Raw genomic sequence first — 18,832 nt, 5'->3', positions numbered from 1 at the left:
AATTGGGGTGGAAGCCAGCCATACCTCCCAGTGTGTACACAGTAGTCAGCCCACCACAATAGAAGGGACTGTGCAGCCCACACAGGGGGCACCCCTAGAGTATACAGCTGTGGTGACCAGAGGGGAGTGCACTGCTGGGCCCCATAAGACATCTCCTACATAAGGCTAGTTCTCCAAGGTCAGGAAATGTAACTGACCTACCTAGTACATAGAAATAAAAAGAGAATTAGGCAAAATAAGGCAACTGAGGAATATATTCCAAATGAAGGAACAAGATAAAACCCCAGAAGAAGAACCAGGTGAAGTGGAGATAAGCAGTCTACCTGATAAAGAGTTCAAGGTGATAGGCATAAAGACGCTCGATGTACATGTTGAGTATGTGCTCAATATGGTCAGAGCACACACTTTAGATGATTTCAGTTCTTTTAAATTTGTTAAGTTTTGTTTAATGGCCCCGGGATATGATCTATCTTGGTGAATGTTCCATGCGCCCATGAAAATAATATGTCTTCTACTGTTATTAACTGAGAGTTCTATAAATGTCAATTAGGTTAAACTGGTTAATGGTGTTGTTCAGTTCTTTTATATCCTTGTTGATTTTCAATCTAACTAGTTCTATTGATGACTGAAGAGAAGTGCTAAAGTCTCCAATGATAATTGTCAATTTGTCTGTTTCTCTTTTCAGTTCTGTTAGTTGTTGCTTCATGCGTTTTGAAGCTCTGTTGTTAGGTACGTGCACATTTAGGATTGTTATATCTTCTTAGTGAGTTGACCCTCTTATATAATGTTCCTCTTAATCTTTGGTAATTTTCCTTGCTCAGATTAGATCATTTCTACTGCACTGTTTTCAAGTTCACCAACTGTTTTTTCTGTCATCTCCATTCTGCTACTGATCCCATCTAGTGAATTTTAAATATTTCAGTTATTGTATTTTTGCATTCCAAAATTTCCATTCAGTTCTTTTCCATAGCTTCTATTTTTCTGCTGAGAATTTCTATATTTCCATTTGTTTTAAGAGTGTTCACCCTTCCTTCATGGAATATGGTTATAATTGCTTTAAAGTCTCCATCTACTAATGGTAACATCTGGGTCGTCTTGGGGTTGGTATTTATTATCTTTTCTCTTGTGCATTGCTGAGGTTTTCCTGTCTCTTTGCATGTCGAGTAATTTTGGATTGTGTCCTGGACATTCTGAATATTATATTATGAGACTCTGGGTCCTGTTAAAAATACTCTGAAGAATATTAATTTTTGTTTGTTTGTTTTTAATCAGGAAATCAACCCAGTTAGGTTGAAACCTCAGATCCCAAGCTGCCCTCTGAGCTGCTCAGTCAGTTTAGTTCTCAAAGCCTTTGAAGTGCTCTTTGGGTCCACCTCAAGTGTGCACTCTCCTGGGGCCGGTCTGTTCACTGTCTACTCTGTAGTTCAGTTCTCAAAGCCTTTGGCATACTATTTTGGGTTACTTCCATGTATATGCAGCTCAGGAGTGGGCCCAGGACTTCAAGTACAACTTATCGGATCCTAATCTCAAACTCTCTCTTCTCTGTGATCCTTGCCCCCCACGAGCTCCCAGGAGCCCCTCTTCCTGGTCCTTTGGTTAGAAATCTGAGGTCTTGGCCACCCTGTGCTGTTTTACACCTTCCATGACTGGTCTACCTGCAGGTCTACCTGCAGGAAAAAGAGAGAAACGTGTAACAGGAATTCCCCCTCCCCATTTTGACCACAGGGACCGTTTTTCCAAGTGTATCATTCCACAGAGAAAGATTTTCCTCCTCTCCAAGTTTTAGGTGCCTTCCTGGCTGCCGTAGCTGCTGCTACCACCCACCTCTGAGACTGCAGCTTGGGGTGGGGCTGGAAAATGGAATTAAAAACAAAAACAGAAACAAAAACGGCATTTCTCCCACTCTCTCTGTCCCAGAAGGGCCCCCTTCCCTGACCTCTCATCAAAAAGAGAGAGTTTCGGGGAATTCCCTAGTGGTCCAGTGGTCAGGACTCCACATTTCCACTGCAGGGGGCACGGGTTCGATCCCTAGTTGGGAAACTAAGATCCTGCATGTTGCTCAGTGAGGCCAAAAAAAAAAAAAAAACTAAAAGAGAGGGTTTCTTTTGGAGCTTTTTCTGTTCGTATCTGCTGCGCAGTTCTGCGGTTTGAGCTACCTGAGTCTAGGCTGGAAAATATGTGAGAAAAAATAAATCAGGGGACTTACCACCGTATTCATCTTACTTCAAGGTTTTTGGTTTGTTTTTGGGTTTTGTTGCTGTTGTTTACTTCAAGTTTTAACTTTTCTCCTAGTTTGCCTGCTATGATTTACTTTGCAGAGTCCTTGTATAGTTGCTTTATGTATCCTGTCCAGAGTTTTTAGCTATAATCAGTGAAAGAGACAGAGTGTCGTGTGACTGACTCCATCTTAACCTGCACCAGAAGCTTCTTGGAGCTTGGCAGTTCATTTTAGATATTTAAGTCTGTCTACAGGCCTCATTTGGGATGCTAGTTGGAGACTTGAGCTTTAGCAATACAGCATTTGAAATTACACTTTTTCCTTTAAACATTCAAATTTTTTTGCCACTGCGCTAAAAAACCTTTCTTTTTTTGTTGTTGGCTGCGCTGCGTGGCTTCTGGGTTCTTAGTTCCCGAACCAAGGATTGAACCCGGGCCCACGGCAGTGAAAGCGTGGGGTCCTAACCCCTGGATTGCCAGGGAATTCCCTAAATATTCAAATTCTGAAACAAAGGCTCTTTGGACTCAGTTTTTCTAGGTGAAAAGACAGCAGAATTGGGAATTCCCTGGTTAAGGCTCTGCACTTTCACTACTGTGGGCCTGGGTTCGATCCCTGGTTGGGGAACTGAGATCCCATACGCCAGGTGGCGCAGGCAGAAAAGCAGAGATAGAGCAGAATACAAGTTTATCCTTTCTCTGGTGAGAGCAAGCCCCAAACTTGTGATAGTAATAGTGATTATCATTATATTAGTAGAAATAATAGTAATTATTGGTTAAGAGCACAAACTCTGGAGCCAGGCAGCCTGTGTTCAAGTCCCAGCTCTGCCACTTACTAGCTGTGTGACCTTGACCCTGAATGACTTGGCCTTCCTGAGCATCAGCGCCCTCACCTGTACGATGGGCATAATAATGGTATCTTCTTCTGAGGTGGTTGTGAGGCTTCGTTGAGTTTGTATGTATACAGTGCTTAGCGCAGGCCTGGCATCAAAGAGGAGTTACTAAGCATTTGTTTGATTAATAATTTAATGGCTAACCTTTATTAGACCTGCAGACTGAGCCAGCTTATCTCCCTTGTTCAGATAATAGCTCACTTGAGTCCGTCTGGCTTGCACGTGTCAAAATTGGGGAGGCGGGGACTTCCCTGGTGGCGCAGTGGTTAAAAATCCACCTGCCAGTGCAGGGGATACGGGTTCGAGCCCTGGGCCGGGAAGATGCCACATGCCACAGAGCAGCTAAGCCAGTGTGCCACTACTGCTGAGCCTGTGCTCTAGAGCCCGCGAGCCACAACTACTGAAGCCCGCGTGCCTAGAGCCCGTAACAAGAGAAGCCACCGCAATGAGAAGCCCGCGCATTGCAACGAAGAGTAGCCCCCGCTCACCGAAACTAGAGAAAGCCCACGCGCCGGAACGAAGACCCAACGCAGCCAAAAATAAATAAATAAAAATTAGAAAAAAAAAAAAAAGAAATTGGAGAGGCGTGGGTGGCCGGGCCCACACTCAGGGAGGATCTGGCTGGTGATCAGTCAGAGTTCAGTGGCCATGAAGCTCTGAACATCGTCTGGTCTGAGCTAGAAGAGGTGTGACCTCGGGGGAATGAGTGGGGAAAAGAATCAGCCTGAAGAGAAAGGCAACCGAAATAGAAGGGGAAGCCTGCTAATTGTGTGGCCTGAAAAAGGAGGATCAATATTTTACTGCCAGGGAAACAACCAGTTTCCCTGGCAACCAGGTCAGCGGCCCAGCTGTGTGAGCTCCAGCAACAACAGCTGCTTCGCCGCCCCTGGCAGGCCCAGTGCGCCCAGCCCTCCCGCCTGGGAGCCCGGCGCGCCCCCAGCGCAGCCCAGCCCTGCGTGGTGTGTGCGCCCCGCTCCCCCAGCCCGCGGGCAGGCCCCCAGCATCTGAAGCTCCGGTTCACCACGAAGACCACCTGTGGGTGGTTATTTGCTGTTCTCACCGTGTGACCTTGAGCAAGCCCTCCGCCTCCCGTCGACTTGGCTTCCCCGTCTGCCGAATCGAGGGCTGCGTCAGCTGAGCGCACCCGTGCCCTCGGGGGTACCAGCAGAAGTTTATCCAGTGTCCAGGAAGGTTGACGCTCTTGGTGATCAAGGTGAGGGGTCCCAGCCCTAGCGGGTAATGCTACTCCATGTACAAGAGGACGGAGCGGGGCGGGGATTGAAACATACTTTGGTGCAACCTGGCAAGAGCCTGCCTCTGTGGAAGGCAGTAGGGTGCAGAGGCTGATAACTCGGGTCAGCAGGGCTTGGGGGTCATGGAAGAGTTACCACTACAGGGATTCTCTGAGTCTGGGGTCCCCAACCCCCCGTCCGCGGACCAGCACCAGACCGCGCAGCAGGAGGCCAGCGAGCGAAGCTTCATCTGCCGCTCCCCGTTGCTCCCCATTGGTCACATTACTGCCTGTATACCCATCCCCCAGCCGCGTCCGTGGGGAAAATTGTCTTCCACGAAACCGGTCCCTGGTGCCAAAAAGGCTGGGGACAGCTGCTCTAAGTGTCGTAACCTCTCTAAATGTCTGAGCCTCAGTTTCCTCAACTGTAAAGTAGCTGCTATTAAGGCTGGTGTGAGGATCAGATGAGATGAGTCCAGGGACTTGCCTGGCGGTCCAGTGTTAGGACTCCGCACTTTCGTTGCCGAGGGCCCAGGTTCAGTCCCTGGTTGGGGAGCTGAGATCCTGCAAGCTGCCCGGCGCGGACCAAAAAAAGACAAAAATGAGGCTAGTCCAGCCAGAGTTCATGGCGAGCCCTCGGTGAACCCTGCCTGTTCCCTACAGGGCTGTATAATGGTTGGTGTGGCACCTTCATACCCACTGCTTTCTTGGACCTTCACTCTTTGGAGAGCCCTGTGGGAGCCCTGGACCCACCGCTCAGCGGTGTTCCAGGGACTTTGCAGTGGTCCCCAGGACCCCATCTATCTGCCTGTCATCGAGCACCCTGGCACCTCTGCTCCAGGCTGGCTTTCCCTGGAGGCAGGGGGACAGATAGCCTGGCCCCACCAGTGTCTCCCAGCCCTGGGGAGCTACGGACTCCATGGAGTACAGAATCTGAATCTGAATCCACAGCCTGCTGCCCCTTACGTGGATCTGAGGTTGGGCCTCCACATCAGCCATTCAACACTCGGTGACGACTCTGCCCTTTTGCTTCCCATCAGAGATAATTAAAGCATAACCCCAACCTTGGAGAGGACTGTAGGGGTGCGCACCGGGAGCCCCAGCCCATCCCTGCATTCATAGACCCCCTAGAATGCCACTGATGAGAGGGCAGGAGGAGAGGAGGCGGGGCACCAGCTGGGAGGGTGGGTGGGTTCCCCACGGCCCTGAAGGTGGCACCTGGGCATTTCTATTCTCAGAAGCCACATCATTGCCTGGCAGTGTCAGAGGCTGCCTGGCTGGGAGTGTGGGGACAGCTGCAAAGCTGAGGAGGTGCCGGCCAGGGCGGGAGCTGGCAGAAAGCCACCTTCCTCCTTCTCTGGAATTCTTCCAGCCTTTCCCAAGGGCCTGCTAGGTGCCAGGTTCAGGGGGGGTCACAGAGAGACGATGCACAGCCTCTGCCCACCCCTCACCCCCAGAGTCACACCTGAGTGGAAAAGCAGGGTCAGCTGGGACAGAGGTACAAGCTCAGGGCCACCAAGGTCAGGGAGGGAGGAGGGCTGCTTGTGTGGGGTCTTCTCTTGCTCACTCATCTTCCAAACCCCACTGGGTGTGTCCCCATAATTGGAGCGGGCTTCAGACCCCTGCAACTGCCGCACTAGAAAAGTGTACTGTGGGCGTGCAAGAAACGTGGTCCTTGTGGATAGGTGAATCCCCCAGGATGGCTTGGGCTTCAGAGAATGTGGTGGGCGGTATGGTGGGCTGGAGGGTGTCTGCCGTGACAGTATTAACAATAACAACAGTGACGGTAATCCTTTCCCTACATGCTATGTGTACAGTTTCCAAAGTGCTTTCATACCCTCCACCTGCAACCCAGCCCCAAAGGAGTCTGGGAAAGAGCTCATCCTTGCCCGACTGTGCTTTAGATACTGATGGTGATTACGGGGGGGAGGGGAAAGGTGCCTGGCCACCAGCATGTGAGAGTGCGTGCACGTGTGTGTCCACGTGACCATGTGTGATTAGCCAGAGGGGCCAGCAGCTCCCATCGCCCCCCAGCAGAGTGCCCGGCTTACAGGCGGTACCCAGTCGTCCTTATTGAATAAATAAGTAAACGAATGCTTGCAGGTGTGCTGTAGAGGGGCTGCCACTAAATTACAGGTTGATTTAGAAGTGGGCTTCTGGAAGAAATATCAAGAGGCTGCATTTCAGGTATTGGAACTCTCAGGGGGAAAAAACGGGTTCTGACAAAATCGGCCATTGACAAAAACTAGGAAAAAATACCCAGAGCTCACAAGTTTGAAGTCAGATGCTCTGATCAAAGACTAAATTGAGACATCCTTACAGAGAACAATTTGGCAACTGTTATCAAAAGGCTTAAAAACTTAGATGTCTTGTAGAACCATTTCTTTTCATTTATTCACCAAATATTTATGAAGCTTCTATTACATGCCAGTAATGGTGGGAGCTACAAGGTACGCAGTGGTGATCAAAATAAACATGATCCTTGATCTGAAGGAGCTTACTTTCTAGAGGGGTGGGGGGAAGCTACAAATTAATAAAATTATCACATAAACATATAATTACGTATTGCAACAAATGGTTCTGAAAGAAAAGTATAGGGTGCTACAAGGCAGGGTAACAGTGGGGTAGGCCCTAATTAGATGGGCGGGACAGGCTTGTCCAGGAGAAACATTTCATAGAGGTATAAATGGAGACCTGTGGGATAAACAGACATTGCCAGATGATGAGTGGGGAGGACAAGCATTTGAGATATAGAGAACAGTATGTGCAAAGGCCCTGAGGCAGAAAAGAGCTTGGCTTGCTTGAGGAGCTGACTGAAGGCCAGTGTGGCTAGAATGCAGTGAGTGACAGAAACAGTGGGAGGAGATTTGACTGGAGGGGCCAGAAAATATACGGTGTTGTAGGCCATGTTGGGGAGTTCGGTGGGAAGGGAGGAAGTACGCAGTCAGGGAGTAGGACATTTGAGTGAGTGATGTTGGAGGAGGGACAAGCAACAGTGATGCCTGGGTCCTCACTGTGGCCAAGGGGCCTGGGTGGCTGAGGTGGGATATGGGACAACAGGAAGTCAAGGTTCTCAAAGGCCAGGCAGTCCATTGGTCATTCGCACAGCCGTAGAACCCCCCAAAGATGAGTTGTAGCAGCAAAAAGTTGGAAATGACCAAAATGCCCAGCTATTATGGGTGGTTAATAAGTAAATTATGGTATAGCTACTGGGCAGAATATTTATAACCACTAAAAATGTGAGTGGTACCCTCTGGGCAAGGAGGGGAGGTGTTTCTGATATACTGTTAAGTAGGGGAGAAACTTCCCAACATCAGGAACGGCAGATTCCTTTGGGCTACACCTATTTACACATTTATTTTTTTAACAATTTTTATTGAAGTATAAGGTACAAAGAGGACAGAAAAGTGCACTGGCCACAAGCGGACAGCTCAGCGAGTTTTCACTGTGTAACCAGACCCTAGATCAAGACAGAGAGACGACCCTGGTGTCTTCCTCCTGCACAGTTCTGCAGATGTAGCTGCTATCTTGACCATAATTGGCTTTGCCTTAAATCTTGATGTGTAATTTGTAATTCTTAAATAATGGATACGTATGTCACATAATTATTTCCTCCCTGTAGATCAAGGGTGTCTCAGAACTAGGAAAAAAAAAAAGTGGTTAGAACTATGTGTTTTAAAGAAAAGTGGGAAAGGGGAGGGTTTTCGTTTTTGTTTTCAATTCATTAATTTATTTGTTTTTATTTTTGGCTGCATTGGGTCTTCATTGCTGTGCGCGGGCTTTCTCTAGTTGCTGTGAGCGGGGGCTACTCTTCATTGTGGTGTGCGGGCTTCTCGTGGTCGTGGCTTCTCTTGCTGTGGAGCACGGGCTCTAGGTATGTGGGCTTCAGTAGTTGTGGCTTCAGTAGTTGCAGCTCACGGGCTGTAGAGCACAGGCTCAGTAGCTGTGGTGCACGCGCTTAGTTGCTCCGTGGCATGTGGGATCCTCCCGGACCAGGCCTCCAACCCGTGTCCCCTGCCCTGGCAGGCCGATTCTTAACCACTGCGCCACCAGGGAAGCCCAAGGGGAGGGTTTTGATACATTGTCTTTTCTAGAGTTTCTGCAGTGAATTTGTATTATTTTTGTATGAAAGAAGCTGCTAAGTTAAAAAAAATCAGTGTTTGTTTTCCACGTGCCAGTCTTAGAGAAATAACTCGGAGACGGAGACGGAAGCTCAGGCCAAACAAACCCGGGTTCTGAGCACTGCGGTTATAGGTTTGATTTTCCTCACTCGTGTCTGTCGACCTCAGAATAAAGTGGCCCCACCGCTGTCTGGGGCTGGCGCTGACCCCGCCGAGGGGGACAGGGCTAGGAAGGGGACTGCTGGCGTCCCCTTGGTTCAAGTGACAAACCCTCCCTCCCTCCCGGCCTCCCTGGCCAGCCTCAGGCCAGCTCTGTGAACTCTCTGGGGGCATTTCTGGGAGCCTCACACCTGTCCCTCCTTCCTTTCCACAGGTGGAAAAACTGGTGAAGTATTTGGATCCCAACGACCTGGGGAGAATCAACTTCAAGGACTTTTGCCGAGGGGTGTTCGCCATGAAAGGTGAGGTCTTCTGGGGGGAGGGGGGTCCTAGGGGCTCCCAGGATCCTGTCTGGCTGGGGAGGCTGGCATGGCTTGGGTTTCAGCTCAGATTCCCCCCTACGGGGGTCCCAGGAGCCCAGGATGGGTTCCAGAAGTAGGTTCTGCCTTTGACTCCCCCAGGGGGGGCCAAGGGGAAGGGACTTGGGCTCCCACAGCTGTGCCCGCTGGAGAGGGGCTGTGGGTGTCACTGAACCTCTGTCATGTGGTCCCACACATGCAGCCAGGCATTTCTACCCTTCCTGTTGTCTGTCCCCATCCCGAGAATGGCCCCCTCCCCTTCCCTCCCCTCCCCTCCCCTCCTCTCCCCTCCCCTCCCCTCCTCTCCCCTCCCCTCCCCTCCTCTCTCCCCTCCCCTCCCCTCTCCCCTCCCCTCCCCTCCCCTCTCCCTCCCCTCCCCTCCCCTCCCCTCCCCTCCCCTCCCCTCCCCTCCCCTCCTCTCCTCTCTCCCCCTCCATCTCCTGAGGGAACTCATCTCCCTCAAGGCTGATCAGACTCCTGAGGAGTTTCCCAAAACACAGGCTTCAGTTTTGAACGAGGACAGTTCAGAGCTGGTCCCTCATCTCCCTGCCTCTGTTCTGAATTTCCTTCACTTGTTTCCTCCCCACTCCCTCCTCCTAACTCCTCCAAATTCCTTCCTGTCTTCCCTTTAGGGGGGAACATAAAAATCCCTCTCGTTTTCCCTCCACTCAAAGGCAGTTATGAGACGCCTGCAGGAATCAGAGTGTGGCCACTCGCTACTGCAGTGTTCATCCGGAGAGAGTGGTCCAGCTCACCAGCCCGTGAGGAGAACACAGTTTACATCTGCAAGTCCCCGGGCCTTGCTGTTATCTGTGGAGGATGCCATGTTTCCCTGTCTGTGTGGCTCAGAGCAGCACGAAGCCTTCCCTGTGGGGTCCCTCAGAGTCTGGGAGGGTGGGGAGGAAGCAGGAATTCCTTGCATAGAAGTGACGGGCGAAAGGAAGTGAGCAGAGAGGTTGGGGAGACTGTGCACGGCAGCCCCAGAAAGGTTTCTGAATGGGGTTGCTTGACTCCGTAGGGCCGCCACTAACTGTGCCCGGCATGTCCCCGTGCTGGTGCTTTGCAGGTCTGACCTCCTGTTTGCTGTTCTGAGACCAGTTCCAATGTGTGGAGGTGAGGGGTTCCTCCCATGCCAACAAACAATTTTCTCACACCAGCAGGGTGTCCGAGGAGAATTCAGCTCAATTCTGACACCGTCTACCTGGAGGTAGCGTCAGATTCCACAGGTTAAGGGCTCAGTCCTATAAAACTGTCTCCCCACCCCCATTTCAGACGCCCGTCACAAGCCCAGGCTGTTACCTATGCTTCTGACCAACTGGCTGTAAGTCAGAGGTTCCCACGACCCCCTCCTTGGGTTGGGTTAATTTGCTGGAGCGGCTCACAGAACTCAGAGAAACATTTTACTCACTAGATTAGTGGCTTATTGCAAAAGGATACGACTCAGGAACAGGCAGGTGGAAGCGGTGCGTGGGGCAAGGTGTGGGGAAAGGTGCAGGTCAGCCATGCTCTCTCGGAGGGCATGACTCTCCCCAAATCTCCATGTGTTCACCAACCCGGAAGCTCTCCGAACCTGGTCCTTTTGGGTTTCTGTGGCACCTTCATCATAGTCGTGATCAATGAAATCACTGGACATTGGCGATTGATCCAACCTCCAGGCCCTCACCGCTCCCTGGAGGTCAGAGGTCAGAGGATGGGACTGAAAGGTCCAGCCCTCTAATCACCTGGTTGGTTCTCTTGGCAACCAGCCCCCATCCTTAGGTGGGTCCACAAGTCACCTCATTAACATAAAAAGATACCTTTGTCACTCTCAACACTTAGGAAATTCTGAGGGTTTTGGGAGCTGTGAGTTAGAAACTGTGAATGAAGTCCAAATACGTATTTTCTTATAAATCACAATATCACACCTCCTTTGTCCGTTACGATTTGGGGGCATTTGTTCAGGGGAGGGAGGCCAGCTGTGTAATGAGTCAGCAAGTAGCGCCACCCTGAAGGTGGCCTTCCATGTTCTGGAGTTTGCAGGGTTGCAGAGGGCCTCAGCCTCGCAACCCTGGACTGTGTGTGTTTGGAGTCCCTGTGAGCCAGGCAGGGAGTATGTTCTTATATCCCCTCCTCCAGGAAGGCCTCCTGGATTCTCTTTGCCCCAGCCTCCCCTCCGCAACTAGGAGTCTGTCTTCTGTGTGTTCCCTGATGCTGTTAGTCCCAGTGGAAGAACGTCTGGAGGGCAAGGACCTGTCTCGGCTCCCTCTGCCCAGCCCTGGACTGGCTTCTCTAAGGACTGGGTGCCCCATCTCTGCCTCTGAATGATCAGCTGGTCTCTTGGAGACTTGGGGCCTCTGCCTCCCTGCAGCCCTACCCACCCAAGGCTTACTCATGAGAAGCAAAGCTGCCCAGGGAAATCCCTGGCAGTGCAGTGGTTAAGACTCTGTGCGTTCACTGCCAAGGGCCCAAGTTCGATCCCTGGTCAGGGAACTAAGATCCTTCAAAAAAAAAGAAGCAAAGCTGCCGGGCTGGGCTGAGGCTCTGACCCTCCACTGCCTGTCTGTCCATCCACAGGCTGTGAGGAGCTGCTGAAAGATGTGCTGGCCGTGGAGAGCGCTGGGACACTGCCCTGCGCGCTGGAGATCCCAGACTGCGTGGTGCAGGTGAGAGGGGCGGCCACCGCGGAAGGGATGGGGAGCCTCCAGCCGCCCACCTTACCTGCTTGGTCTTCCGTCTTCTTGCCTTTGCTTTGCCTTTTTGGTGTCAGGGAGACCCCAGAGCCCCCGCTGAGGGCCCTTTGCCTTCAAAGTCAAGAAAGAGATTTTGGAACCGGAGCAGTGCAGACCCTTGGGAAGCCACAGCAGAGGGTGTAGGGCCTGGGAGTCCTCACAGGGCACCTTCCCCCGCTCTGAGGTCCCGAGGAGAAGCTGAGCTCCAGAGGGAAAGTGGCAGGCTCGAGGTCAACAGCAGGCAGGGAGACAATTTTTCTCTTTTCTCCAACACCAGCTGGATGTCCAGCAATCCAGTCCACTCCCGACACTGACTGCCCAGAGGTGGTGCAGGCCCCGGGGCCAGAGCCTCAGCCCCGCTTGGGAGCTGCCACAGACGGGGCACCCAGGCTACGTGCACTTCTGCTGGGGCCAGCTACGAATGCAGGGTTCTCGCAACCCCCCTCAGGTTCCGTAGTTCACTAGAACAACTCACAGACCTCAGGAAGATACTCTGTTTATGATTATTGCTTTACTATAAGGGATACAATTCAGGAAAGACGCACGGGGCAAGGTATGTGGCCGGGAGGCGGGGGCCCTCTCCAGGGGCACCACGTCCCTGCACGGCAGTGCGTCACCAACCCGGAAGCTCCGGGTCTCATTGCTCTAGAGTTTGTATGACCCCGTCTGCAGCCCTCTCACCTCCTGCAGGTGGGCGTGGGTGGGGCTTAAAGTTCCCCACTTCAGATCACCAGTTTGGTCTTTGTGGTGTGACCAGCCCCATCCTGTGGGTCTCTGGGGATCCCACCTGAGTCACCTCATTAGCATGAACTCAGGTGGGGTTGAAAGGGACTCCTTATGAATAATAAAATTCACTCCTATCGCTCAGGAAGTTCCAAGGTTTTAGGAGCTCTGTTCCAGGAAGTGGGACAAGGACCGCAGTCCCCATGGCTCTGTCTTACTGTCATCATCACCTAATGGTTTGTTTATTATGAAACTTTCATCGTTTTCCCAAACACTTGCAGAGTCATCTTACAGAGAATACAGTTCACGATGCCTGTACTGACAGTCTCTAGGGTCCCTTCTGGCGGAGACAGCCCGCCAGAAGGGCTGGAAGAGGATCGTCCTGGTTTGTCATCCAGGCTTAGCTCCAAAACCTCTTCCCCACCCTCTGGTTGGTGCCTCATCTGACCCCAAACATGAGTCTTTTCTATAGCTGAAGGAGGCCCAGGACCCCAGAGGTCACTTTGGCCAATGGCATACTTCTTGGGATCCAGCTGGGTGGTGGGCTCAGGGCTGGGACTGGGGGAGGGGGTCCCTACAGGGGGCTGTGGACAAAGAATGTAGGTTGCCACATCAGTAACAAAGGATGTTGTGGCCATGAAGCCAACAGCCACTGCAGCTGCTGCCCCCCGCCCTCAAACGGTGCCCCCTGAGGGGATTCAGGATGGAGAAAACAGGGTACTGGCCCTAGAGAGCCAAGGTGCATAAAGGAATGATTTCAATGAGCCCAGACTCTTGCATCTTCCCGTACATAGAACAGTGCTAAATTCATTAACTTGAGATGTCTGTTTTTCTTAAATTAATAGTAATCTTTTGATGTTTTGACTACCTGGTTTTTTTTGCAAAACTCCTGTATGTCCTGGTTCCTTCCTTACCTCTTAGGAACAGTCCCTCAGAGCTATCTGCCTGGGCGTAAGTCCTCAGTAAGTCTGCCAAATAAAACATAATTCTTGGGACTTCCCTGGAGGTCCAGTGGTTAAGACTCCGTGCTTCCACTGCAGGGAGCGCAGGTTTGATCCCTGGTCTTGGAACTAAGATCCCACATGCCACGCCATCGCGCAGCCAAAAAAACCCCATAATTCTTGACTTTTAAGTTGTGCTTTTTTTTTTTTTTTTTCCGCTTGACAGGGCCCTAATGCCCAGAGCTGCCCAGCAAAATGGTGTTACAGAAGGCCAAGGCTCAAAGGTGGCAGAGACCCAAGCCGGGTACCAGGGCCTCCAAGATAGGTCTCAGGTGGTTGGACCCCAGGGTGCGGTGCCCTCAGGGATGAGTGAAGAGAGCTGGGCTCCAAGAGGCGCAGAGGCCAGCAGTGAGGGCTCCAGGCCTGCCTCAAGGGGCAGCAGATGTGGGGTGAAGATGCATTTGGGCCTGACTGATGGGACCAGGACCAGAGCAGAGGACCCCAATGCAGGACGAACCCTGAGAGTGTCCTGGGAGTCTTGGAGCGGGCCCCTCATGGACTGAACAGGAAATGGGGTAACGAGGTGGGCTGTGGGACCAGTCAGAACTGGGTCCATTCCCCGCTTCGGCCACTGATGTGCCCTGCGAACCCAGGCGCGTTACGCTCAACTCCTCAGAGCCTGTAAAACAGGGCTCGCCGTATGCGTCTTGTGAAAATTCAGTGAGAAAACAGGCTGCTAATATGTGAGAATCCCTTCCTCCCAGTGCCGTGTCTTAGGGATTCGTGTGAGGAATGGTGCTGAAGTCTGCGTCTTTCACCCTTGGCTACCGGTGTTTCAAAATCACGTCAAAATAAAGGCCTGCATGTGAGGAGCTGGAGGTCAGAGTGGAGCCCTAGCCGGGCTTCTGCACCAGCCAGCGGTACCAGGGCCGGGTCCCGTTCCTGCAGCTGTGGGCTGCTTTCGTGGCCTCCGCACTAGGCCGGCCACACTGGCAGGTGGAGAAAAGGGGAGAGATAGGCATGGAGGAGTTGGCCTCTGAGAGAGCGCTCTTCTTTTTGTTTATTTATTTATTTTTTTTGGCTGTGTTGGGTCTTCGTTGCTGCGCACGGACTTTCTCTAGTTGAGGCGAGTGGGGGCTACTCTTCATTGCGGTGCGCGGGCTTCTCATTGCAGTGGCTTCTCTTGTTGCGGAGCACAGGCTCTAGGCACACAGACTCAGTAGTTGTGGCACACGGGCTCAGTAGTTGTGGCTCGCGGGCTCTAGAGCGCAGGCTCAGTAGCTGTGACGCACGGGCTTAGTTGCTCCGCGGCATGTGGGATCTTCCCGGACCAGGGCTCGAACCCGTGTCCCCTGCATTGGCAGGCGGATTCTTAACCACTGCGCCACCAGGGAAGTCCCAAGAGTGCTCTTCTTTTTAAAGCAATATTGTTTTCTCCACAATGCAACATGTGGAGGTTACAGAAAAGCAGAAAGATCAGGTCGGTTGAATCCCAGCAACCCCAGTGCCCCCCTCATCTCCTTTCTCGGGACTTTAGGTGTAAGCCCCTCCTTGTGAACTCTTTTCTGCCCCCGACCTGTCTGGCCCTGACAGGTGGCTCGGGTGGTCAGAGCCCAGCGAGGTGGCTGTTGATCCCTGGGCACGCTGGGCAGCCTTGTCCGTGAACGCCCGGTGGGCAGCGTGGGGGGCTGGGGCTCTGTTCCTCACGACAGGCTCCTCGGTGCTGGGAGGGCTGAGGGGGCAGAGCGCAAAGCCAGCCTGCCAGACCAGTGGGCTCCCACAGTGAGGGGCTGAAAAGGCCTGGAGGCCCCGTGGTGTGAATGAATCCCTCCCTGCTCAGGCTCCTGCACCGTCTGGGCAGCTCCATTTGGCTAAAGGCCACGAGGGGCGAGGCCATAGCTCCTCAGGCTGGGGGGAGCTGAGGGGGCCGGCCTGGGGCACGTCCTCATCCTGCAGGCTCAGCCCTCAGGGTCCTGCTGTGTCCCAGCTGTCCCCTAGGGGTCAGCTTGAGACCAGCCAACCAGAGGGAGCCTGGATCATTACTTGGGCTTCCCAGGTGCTGCTAGGGGAGGAGTGGTTTGGGACCAAGCGAGGATGACGTAGGATGGGACCACAGGAGCATGCCTCCCCCCACCCCCAGGGTGGGGCAGGGACCTCTGACGTCAACACTTGACGAGAGGGTCATAGTTAAAGTAGTGAAGTAGTGAAACACTCTGTGGTGCTGGTTGGTAAACAGATGCAAACCTGGCAGCCTGAGGGCACCCACCCCATTCACCCCTCTTCCAGGCCCCCTGGAACCCAACCTCCACACACCAGCTATCACCACAGGCGCTCTGGGCCTGCTCTCCAGGCAGTGCAAGTCTGTCTGGGTAGGTGCACCTGCATCCCACCAGCTCTTTTTTTTTAAAATTGAAGTATAGTTGATTTACAATGTTGTGTTCCCTGCTGTACAGCAAAGTGATTCAGTTATACATATACATATATATATACTTCTTTTTCATATTCTTTTCCATCATGGTTTATCACAGGATATTGAATATAGTTCCCTGTGCTCTACAGTAGGACCTTGCTGTTTATCCATCCTATATGTAATAGTTTGCGTCTGCTAATCCCAAACTCCCAATCCATCCCTCCCCCGCCTCACCTCCCCCTTGGCAACCGCAACTCTGTTCTCTATGTCTGTGAGTTTGTTTCTGTTTCATAGCTAGGTTCATTTGTGTCATATTTTAGATTCCACATATAAGTGATATCATATGGTACTTGTCTCTCTCTTTCTGACTTCCTTCACGTAGTATGATAACCTCTAGGTCCATGTGTGTTGCTGCAAATGGCATTACTTCATTCTTTTTCTGGCTAAGTAGTATTCCATCGTTGATATATACCACATCTACTTTATCCACTTATCTGTTGATGGGCATTTAGGTTGTTTCCATGTCTTGGCTATTGTAAAGAGTGCTGCTGTGAACATAGGGCTGCATGTATCTTTTCGAATTAGAGTTTTCTCAGGGTATATGCCCAGGAGTGGGATTGCTGGATCATAGGGCAACTCTATGTTTAGTTTTTTGAGGAACCTCCATACTGTTCTCCATAGTAGCTGTACTGATTTACATTCCCACCAACAGTGCAGGAGGGTTCCCTTTTCTCCACACCCTCTCCAGCATTTATCATTTGTAGACTTTTTAATGATGGCCATTCTGACCAGTGTGAGGTGGTACCTCACTGTAGTTTTATTTATTTATTTATTTATTTATTTATTTATTTATTTATTTTTGGCTCTGTTGGGTCTTCGTTTCCGTGCGAGGGCTTTCTCTAGTTGCGGCGAGCAGGGGCCACTCTTCATCGCAGTGCGCGGGCTTCTCACTATCGCGGCCTCTCGTTGCAGAGCACAGGCTCCAGATGCGCAGGCTCAGTAGTTGTGGCTCATGGGCCCAGTTGCTCCACGGCATGTGGGATCCTCCCAGACCAGGGCTCGAACCTGTGTCCCCTGCATAGGCAGGCAGACTCTCAACCACTGCGCCACCAGGGAGGCCCTCACTGTACTTTTGATTTGCATTTCTCGAATACTTAGCAATGATGAGCCTCTTTTCGTGCCTATTGGCCATCTGTCCCACCAGCTCTTGAACTCACTGGATGTCACCCTGCCTGTGTCCTTAGAGCCTGCTGCGCCCTGGCGCGAAAAGGGCTTGGTAAACCCAACTGTTGGCAAGTTTTCTGATGCATGTGGATTTGAGTTTGGTCAGAGGGGGTGCTGGGTGTCGCAGGGGTCCGTGGGTTGGCATCCCGAGGCTGAGGTCTCAGGAAACGCCCTGGGAGTCCGTCGTGAGGCTGGCCCGCTTAGCGGGCTGCTACTGCGCTCCCTTTGTGCAGCTCCCAGACCTTATGGTGTAGGGGTCTCTGTAGGGTGGGGACATGGGCAGTCACAGAGAGCCCCACCCTCGGGCCTTAAAGGCAAGGGGGCAGTGGGATGAAATCTGACTCATAAGCCCTCATGTGAGATCCTGGTTCGTCCTGCCACGTGGGCTGGTTAATAGGGAACCCCATAAAATGAATAGGGTGTCAGGCCACCTGGTGCTCCTCCTGTGTAACCACCATCCCAGCGAATGGTGTCACCACCATCCAGCCCCTAAGCCAGAAAGTCATCCTTGACGCCCCACATCCAGCCAGCCTGAGTCCTCTGGTCCCCACTCACCCCTCGTCCCTCTCCCTCTGCTGCCTCCTGGCCCCTCATCGTCCCCGGCCTTTCTCTCTCCAGACCCACATCCCACAGTCGCCTCAGGATCTTCCTAAGGAGCTGTCATCACCCCCACTTCGGGGGCCCCCTCATCACCAGCGGGATAAAATCCACCACTTCTCCAGCCTCACCTCTCACTGACGCACTTCTCACACTCCGAAATTGATGACACCCAGTTGCTCCTTATTTACTGAAAAGACCCTGTTCTCTCTTGCCTCCCAGACTTTGCACAAGTTCTTCTTTCTCCTGGGATGGCCTCCCACCCACTGTCCCTGGGATAACTTCTGCTCATCGTTTAAGACTTAAGTAGGTACCTCCTCCTCCAGGAAGACTTCTCTAGTTCCCTCTGCCCCCAGCCTGGAGTGAAACCTGTGCCGAGCTTCCCTGGGGCCCTGTGCCCTCTGTCATCCCTGCCTTAACCTCACCCTCCAGGACAGCTCCATGTTCCCCACACGGCGACACCATTTTCACCTGGTGGTGGCAGAGCTCGAGCTGAGTTCATCTCCTTCGCACCCAGCACAGTGCCCATAGTGAACACCCTTATCCACGCGCCATAGATCGTTTCTCTGAGTATTTCTAGGATTTGAAATCTAGAAATGGAATTGCTCTATCGAAGGGTATGCAGATTTTATTTTTTAATCGATGGGGCCAAATTTTTCTTCCAAAAAGACGGTACTAATTGTATCATCCAACAGTAGATGAGAGAGTGCCTGGATTCTCAGCCCTTTGCCAGTTCTGGAAGTCCTCCATCTACCTACAGGCCCCCCTTCTACTCCTCTCCCCTCCCTTCTCCCGCTTACCAATCTGATGGAGGAAAACTCACTCTCACTTTCATCTGTGTTGCCGTTTTTGGTGAAGGAGACCATCGTTCCTTCTGTTCACTGGGCCTGTGGATTTCTTCTTTTGTTAATTGCCTCTTTATAGTCTTTGCTCATTTTCTGTTGGGTTGTCTTTTCCTTTTTTTTTTTTTTTTTTGCCTTTTCTTTTTTTGGGGGGCCTTGCCTCACAGCATGTGGGATCTTAGTTCCCCGACCAGGGATCGAACCTGTGCCCCCTGCAGTGGAAGCGCAGAGCCCTAACCACTGGACCGCCAGGGAAGTCCCTGGGTTGTCTTTTCCTTATTGATTTATATGAAATCTATATACACAAGATTTCTATATATTCTGTCAGTCTATGCATTTTGCTTATATTTTAATTTGGTTTTGGTGTCTTTTATTGCATAGAATTTTAAAGTTCGGATGTCGTCATTATC

The 18,832-nt window shown here is 51.8% G+C and overlaps 1 protein-coding gene across 2 annotated transcripts in view; it reads left to right on the top strand.

Moving 5' to 3' along the window:
• RAB11FIP4 (RAB11 family interacting protein 4) overlaps window positions 1–18,832 on the top strand; it is a 113,816-nt gene that overhangs the window by 24,704 nt on the left and 70,280 nt on the right. For both annotated transcript variants that reach the window (XM_033423430.2, XM_033423433.2), the window contains exons 2-3: window positions 8,833–8,920; window positions 11,531–11,619. In XM_033423430.2, the coding sequence (XP_033279321.1) occupies window positions 8,833–8,920; window positions 11,531–11,619 (177 nt within the window). The remainder of the gene's footprint in view (window positions 1–8,832; window positions 8,921–11,530; window positions 11,620–18,832) is intronic.

The sequence above is a fragment of the Orcinus orca genome, chromosome 19 (genome assembly GCF_937001465.1).
Source record: "Orcinus orca chromosome 19, mOrcOrc1.1, whole genome shotgun sequence".
Taxonomy (NCBI): Eukaryota; Metazoa; Chordata; class Mammalia; order Artiodactyla; family Delphinidae; genus Orcinus; species Orcinus orca.
The sequence above is the reverse complement of the archived record's forward strand: the minus strand, read 5'-3'. Positions and strand labels throughout refer to the sequence as shown.